Here is a 7,231-nt window from a genome sequence, read left to right as displayed (position 1 = left end):
AGAGATGGGGTCTCGCTCTTGCTTGGGCTGGTCTTGGACGCCTGAGCTCAAGAAATCCACCCACCTCGGCCTCCCAGAGTGCTACGATTACAGGTGTGAGCCACTGTGCTCAGCCTTTTATGCTCTTTTAAATATGGCTACTAGAAAATTAAAAATTACATATGTAGCTCACATCATGTTCCTTTTGGACAGCTGCACTAGCTCCTACTATAGCTGGCATCCCAGGCCTCATCCTTGACTCCGTCTCTTCTTACCTCTTGTTTGCAAACAATGTCCACATTCTGCCAGCCACCCACTGACACCCACTCCTCTGCCCCATCCCAGCAGGAGTGGAGACCACACAGTAGCCCTCTCCCTGCCTTCTGTCTGGGCCCTTTGATCCACTCTCCACCTTGTAGCCCAAGGAGGCTCCCTAAAAGGGAGCCTAATTCCCTTGCATCTGCCCTTGGCTGTTAGGCCTTACGGGGCTATCCTCATCCTGAGCTGCCTACCTAGGGTGACTGAGTGAGACTCTGTCTCTAAATAAATAAATAAATAATAAATACTCTTTGAAGGGCCCTCAAGGCTCCCTATTATATCAAGCTATCTCTCAAAGGAATACCCTCTTAATTTGTGATGACCTCCTATTTAATTGCTTCAGCTCTAGACTGTCCCTGCTCATGAAGAGGGGTACAGGATTAAGCTTGTCCACCTGTCCACTTCAAGCGCAGAAGAAGCAAGCCTACAATAACTGTGTGGCTGGCCAGCACCAGACCCAAACTAAGTTCAGACTACCAGCCTCCACCTTTCTGACCCTTGTTTCTGTCTTCTTGAGGGGCTCCCCTTCTAGTGAATGTCCTCCTTGTCTGTCTCAGCCCCACTGTTCCCCTCTGTGTGGCTGGTACCCTCCAGATATGGTTTGCACCTTCAGCTCCCTGCTCAACATCTTGTCTCTGCCCTAATAGCAGGTCCAGACTGAGGTCAGCCATTGACTACTCCAGAACCCACCTACCTGCCTCCATTTCTAGTTGCCCCACACTTTCCAGCCCATCCCCACTGCCACCCACACTATGACTCAAGGACAACAGAGTTTCATTGCAAGGTCCCTGTGACCCTGGCTCTCACCCCATTCCAAAGACTCATGCCTGACAGTCTTCCCAATCATGCCCTTGCCCCAAACCTACAGGGTTTGCCCTCTGCCAGCTGAACATGGAGAGCCACTCACTACAACCTCATCCCAACCAATCTCTTCCTGTCCCTCTGACCCCAACTTATGTCCTCATGGAGCATTCACCCTGTGGGAACACTCATGGACCACATTTTCTCAGAAATAAATGTTTGTTAATAAATGAATGAGCAAATGAGGAGGCAGGCAAAGTGGTGGTGGCTGTCTGGGGCTCCTCTGCCCCACATTCAGTACTAGGCCAGGCCCCTCCCTCTTACCAGTGAGGCCAAGATGGAGCCCCCAATCCAGGGGCTGAACTTGCGCTCCATGGTGCTGTTGCTGGCAATGAGCTTCAGTCTCATGCTCTGTGGGTAAAAAGGGGCTGGGGGAAGCAGACACCAAGTTCTGGGGAGGGACAGGGCCTGAGAGGGCCAAGGGAAAGGCTGGGAAGCCACAAGGACAGGGGACCTGCTCTGGGGACCAGAACACTTCAGCATGGGAAGGAGGAGGGACTTGGTCCTGAAGGGCTGAGACAGGACTAGAGTCCAGGGCTGTGGGCAGACTGGGCTCCTACCGGTGGGGTCTTCTGTGAAAGCTCTCGATTGAGCCTGTCAGTGAAGCCCTGCAGCAGTGTATTTCCACCAGTGACAATGACACTGCCATAGAGTCCCTAAGAGCAGGGAGGAAGAGTAAGCCAGCAGGAATAGTCCCCTAACCCCCACCCCAGCCTACCTCCCCACTCTTTGGGGCCCCACTGCCCAGCCTCAGGCCTCACCGGGCGAATGTCAATGTCACACATGCCAATACTAGTAGTCACCACGTGCCCCACACCTAACATGGTGTTCCCAGAGAGACCCTGTGGAGAAAGGTGACTGGGACTGTGGGTCCTCTGCCATCACACTTTAGGATTAGAGACCTCCACCAGCACCCACCCCAGTGCCAGCCACCCAGACAAACCTTGACGTTGGAGGGATCAAACAGGCCCTCAGGGATGCGGAGCCGCTCAGCCCCATAATCTGTGTTGTAGCCATTGGGCATCTCATAATGCACTGTGGGCATCTGTGCTGCCACCCTGCCCAGAAGAGAGCAAGAAGTGACTGGAGTGCTCAGAGTCCCAGAGCAAATACCTGGGGCATTTGAGAAGAACCAGGGGAGGGCAGGTAGTGCCAGAGGTCCCCCCAGCCCCACTTCTGCCCTCTTCCCCCAACCCACCCCACTCACTGCTCATCGTAGGGGGAGTCTGAGACCTGCAGTACCGAGGCCTGGAAGTCCTGAATCACCTCCTGAGAACCCAGGGAGGAGTGAGGGCCCACTTTCCTTCTGAGCACCCCCAACCGCACCCCATCAGCAAGGCCCCTGTCCCACCCCCTACTCATGGCAGGGGACTAGGAGCTGGGGAGGGAGGCTTCAGGAGACCCTCGACAGCGCCTCACATTGCACATGTAGTTATGCCAGGACTTGGAGACCTGGGGTAGCTTCTCTTTCTTCTTCCAGTTTGGGGGGGCTCCCTCTCGTACAGGTTCCTGTGGGTACACAACCTGTAAGCACCCTTCCCCATCCTGCCCTGGCCATATTTGCCTTCCTGGCACTCAGTGGCTCTGTGGCTAAGTGCCTGGGGCTCTGCTTCACAGAAAAAGGGTTTCTTACTCTCCATGAGAGAGGAGTGAGAATGGGGAAGCCTGTTTCTGTATCCAGGAAGATCCTGTCAGAGGACACTGAGGGCACAAGGAACACAGTGGGAGACAGAACCTAAGGAAAGCTACCTCTTACTGGGCCATGCTCTGTGTGAGGGCCCAGGGCAGACCTGTGCCTACAGTGTCACTTAACATTCACAGCAGCCTTTTCTGCTGTGGTTCCACTTCACAGGAGGGAAAATAGAGCTCTTACGTGGCAAGACAAGAACTTGAACCTGGGTCTGTTGGATTCCAGAACCCACCTAACTGGCCCTCACACATGCTGCCAGCTGGTTGCATGATCTCAGCCATGTCCCTCAGCCTATCTGGATCTCTGATGCCTTGATTGTAAAATGAGGAACCAGACTGGGGGTCCTCTGGGGGCCTTGCAGCTCTCTGCTCTGATATCTCATGAGTCAGTGGGCCAGCAATCATGGGGCAAGTGCCCAGGGCTTTGTGGGGGCAGCTCAGACTACCCAGAGGCCCCACCTTCGCTGCAATCATATAGGGGGGGATGATGTCAATGGCCATTTCCTGGAAGAGCTCCCGACACTGCATGGAGATGAAGTCCCCTGCCAGGGGTGACTTGACAATGCCTGGAAGGGGAGGCACCATCAGGAACTGGTCCTCCTGAGGCCCCCCCAACTCTGCCAAGGCCCAACCTTGCTGCAGGACGTAGCCATCGTGCACTGGAATGGCCGTGGTGTGAGTGGCACCACTGTCCAGCACAAGCCCTGTGGAGCGCCCATTTGCAAAGCTGATATGGGATGGGTAGGTCAAGGAGACAGCAAGTGAGGGGCTGGCACTGAGGTCTGGCCTGGTCACTCTCTGTTCTATGAGAGTCCAGCCCATCCCCAGTTTGTAAATTCTTCCTGGAGAAAGACTCTGAGACTCCAGTCACTTCTTCCTTAAGAAACCCTAGTCTCCCTTTATTCTTGGCTTTGCCCTATGGACTCCCCCAAATTAAGGTCGTTATCACCCCAGAGCCTAGCACAGGGTTCATTGCTAGGCATATACTGCAAAAAGTCAACGCTGATTGGCTCCTTGAAAAGGAACTGGCTCTCTGTGTCCTATACTCCTCCTCCTCTATGCAGTTCCAGCCCCTTCTGTCTCCTTGGTCCACCTCATTCTGCTCAGCCTGATATAGAGAATGGGAAAGGGCTGCTGGTCTGGCCCCCAGAGTCTGAGGCACTCAGGTCCCTGGGCCTCCTGCACTAACAGGGCTATGGGAGGCATCTGCCCCTTAGTATGCTGATCTCCAAAGATCAAGGCCAGCTCCCAGCATGGCACATGGCACCGCACCCCACCCCTCCACCCAGGCAGAGCAGCTCAGCCCAGAGGATACGCAGTGAGCACAGCAGTCTTGCATAAGAAGAAGGCAGGAATGTTGTATTGCTCGAACATCAGCTCTGTCAGCTTTTCCCTCTTGGCCCGTGTGTTCCACTGGGGAGAAAGTGAAGAAGAGGAGGATTCAGGATGGGAATGACACACCTATGAGTGCATGCATACATACAGCACACTCTCACATACACTCACACACATACATTCACAGACGCACATATACTCACACACACATATGCACACATTCATACACATACATAAGCACATATGTACATGTAACTTGAACTGGGGTCTACAGGTCAAGCTCCTTGACCTGCATAGACCTTTTTCTTTTTTGAGACAAGGTCTCATTATTTTGGCCCTGCTAGAGTGCATTGGCATCATCACAACTCACTATAACCTCCAACTCTTGGGCTTGAACAATCCTCCTACCTCAGTCTTCTAAGTAACTGGGACAACAGGTGTACACCACAATGCCTACTTTTTCTATTTTTTTGTAGAGACAGGGTCTTGCTCTTGCTTAGGCTGGTCTGGAACTCCTGAGCTCAAGCAATCCACCCACCTTAGCCTCCCAGAGTGCTAGGATTATAGACATGAATGTGTTAGCTGTAAAGAATTTTAAAGACCACAGGCCAAACCAAGCTGAGGGAAACAAAACTCAGAGAGGAAGAATGACTTGCCCAAGACCACTCAGAAAGATCTTTACAGAGCTGGGTCTACAGTCACAGTCTCTTAATGCCTGGCCCAGGGCTCCTTACTATACAGGACACACTTCAGGCTCCCTCCTAGTCGCCAATACACACCATTTTTCCATTCTAATCATCTCAGAGGCCAGACGAGTAGTAATGGGTAGTAATGGTGGATTGAATACTAACATCTAATTTTATTACCTCCCAAGATCTCAGCAAAACTATAATAAAGGGATTTTTTTTTTTTTTTGAGACAGAGTTTCACTTTGTCACCTTCGGTAGAGTGCTGTGTCATCACAACTCACAGCAACTTCAAACTCTTGGGCTCAAGAGATCCTGTTGCCTCAGCCTCCCAAGAAGCTGGGACTACAGGTACCTGCCACAATTCTTGGCTATTTTTAGATATGAAGTCTCACTCTGGCTCAGGCTGGTCTTGAACTTGTGAGCTCAGACAATCCACCTGCCTTGACCTCCCAGAGTACTAGGATTACAGGCCTGAGCCACTGCACCCAGCAAAGACATAAATCCAGAAAAGACAACAAGCACATGAAAAGATGCTCAACATTGATAGCCATCAGGGAGATGCAAATCCAGGGCATAAAGAGGTACCACTTCACACTTACTAGAGTGGTGATAATAATTTAAAAAAAGACAGAGAGAAAATAACAAGGATGTGGTAAAGATATGGAGGAATTGGAACGCTCATACACTGCTAATGACAACGTAAAATAGTTTAACCATTGGGGAAAACAGTTGATAGTTCTCCAAAAAAGCAAACGCAGAATTACTATATGATCCCAGCAATTCCATTCTTAGTTATATACCCCAGTGGCTGTACAACACTGTGAAAGTTTTTCGCTTTTGTTTTGTTTTAAGAGCAATCATAGCTCATTGTAATCTTGAATCTCTGGGCTCAAATAATTCTCTTGCCTCAGCCTCCTGAGTAACAAGGGATGCTGGTGTGCACCACAGTACCTAGCTAATTTTTAAAAAAAAATTGTAGATCTACATTGACTCTGGTTAAATAAAAAAATAAAATGTAGAGATGGGATCTCACTATGTTGCCCAGGCTGGTCTTGAACTTCTGGCCTTAACTGATCTCCCTTTTTCAGCTTCCTAACGTGTTGGCATTGCAGATATGAGCCACTGCACCTAGTGAATATATTAAATACCACTTCCCAAAACAAAGAAATGATAAATACTTGAGGTGCTGGATATGCTAATCATCTTGATTGGATCATTATACATTAGATATATGTACCAAAATATAACACTATAATCCATAAATATGTGCAAGTATTATGTGTCAATTAAATACAATAATAAAGTTTAAAAGCCACTGAGTTGTTAACCTAAAAAGATTAATTTTATCTCCAAAAAAAAAAAGAAAGAAAGAAAGTGAGACACAAACTTTCAGGTTGGGAGTAATGAGACAGGAGAAAACATAAACAAAATTTTGAAGGTTGAAAATTGGATAAGTGAGTGGTGATTTACTTAATAGATTCAAGAATGCAAACTCCCAAGCCTGTAGTGGAAAAAGTCAGAAACAATCTGTGTTTAATTGTAAAAGTCTAAAGGGGCTCTGGAATTGGTAGTTTCTGGTACATCTGGAAGTGGTAGGAAAGGAAAGCTAAACTAAGATTATTTAAAGCCATACAAGTAACAGATTCCTAAACTCTCTTCCCAACTCTATGTCACTGGGCTATCACTAATCCCAGTTCCAGAAGACTGGATGTTTGGTAAAGAGATGGAAAACATGAACGAGAAGATAAGGAAATTAAGGAACCAATTCAGGGGGGCACAAAATCCACCTAACAAGAAATACCAAAAGAGAAGACCAGGAAAGGTGGCTCATGCCTATAATCCTAGAATTCTGTAAGGCTGAGGCAGGTAGCTAGCCTGAGTTCACGAGTTCAAAACCAGCCTGAGCCAGAGTGAGACCCCCCACCTCTAAAAATAGCCAGGTGTTGTGGTGGGTGCCTTTAGTGACAGCCTTGGGAGGCTGAGACAAGAGAATCACTTAAATCCATGAGTTTGAGGATGCTGTGAGCTAAGATGCCATAGCACTTTATCGAAGGTGACAAAGAGAGACTCTGTCTCAAAAAACAAACAAACAAAAAAAAAAAGAAATACTAAAAGAGAGAACAGAAAATCGGAAGAAATATATAATTAAACATTTTCCACTGAGTTGAAAGACATATGTTTTCAGATTGAAGGGACATACTAAGTGTCTAGTATATGAAAACAAACCAATATAAACATACATCACTGTGAATCTATAGAATACTGAGGATGAAGTGAAAATTCTACAGACTTTCAGAAAAAAAATTCTATCAGAGGATCAGAAATCGAAAGTTTCAGCTTCTTTTTTTTTTTTTTTTTTT

General features: G+C 48.3%; 1 protein-coding gene across 2 annotated transcripts in view; it reads right to left on the bottom strand.

The window, feature by feature from the left end:
- ACTL6B (actin like 6B) overlaps nucleotides 1-7,231 on the bottom strand; it is a 14,152-nt gene that overhangs the window by 3,368 nt on the left and 3,553 nt on the right. Inside the window, exons 5-13 of one of the 2 annotated variants that reach the window (XR_001161647.2) lie at nucleotides 4,163-4,260; nucleotides 3,480-3,574; nucleotides 3,307-3,413; nucleotides 2,578-2,667; nucleotides 2,366-2,427; nucleotides 2,102-2,216; nucleotides 1,920-2,000; nucleotides 1,719-1,814; nucleotides 1,423-1,526 (exon numbers count right to left, since the gene is read on the bottom strand). Coding sequence is in view for 1 of the 2 variants with exons in the window: in XM_003798844.2 (XP_003798892.1) it covers nucleotides 1,423-1,509; nucleotides 1,719-1,814; nucleotides 1,920-2,000; nucleotides 2,102-2,216; nucleotides 2,366-2,427; nucleotides 2,578-2,667; nucleotides 3,307-3,413; nucleotides 3,480-3,574; nucleotides 4,163-4,260 (831 nt within the window). In the remaining variant the exon portion in view is untranslated. The remainder of the gene's footprint in view (nucleotides 1-1,422; nucleotides 1,527-1,718; nucleotides 1,815-1,919; nucleotides 2,001-2,101; nucleotides 2,217-2,365; nucleotides 2,428-2,577; nucleotides 2,668-3,306; nucleotides 3,414-3,479; nucleotides 3,575-4,162; nucleotides 4,261-7,231) is intronic. The other variant, XM_003798844.2, reaches the window with a different exon arrangement.

The sequence above is a fragment of the Otolemur garnettii genome, unplaced genomic scaffold (assembly GCF_000181295.1).
Source record: "Otolemur garnettii isolate 467f Iridium unplaced genomic scaffold, OtoGar3 scaffold00142, whole genome shotgun sequence".
Classification (NCBI taxonomy): Eukaryota; Metazoa; Chordata; class Mammalia; order Primates; family Galagidae; genus Otolemur; species Otolemur garnettii.
This window is presented reverse-complemented; position numbering and strand designations above follow the sequence as displayed.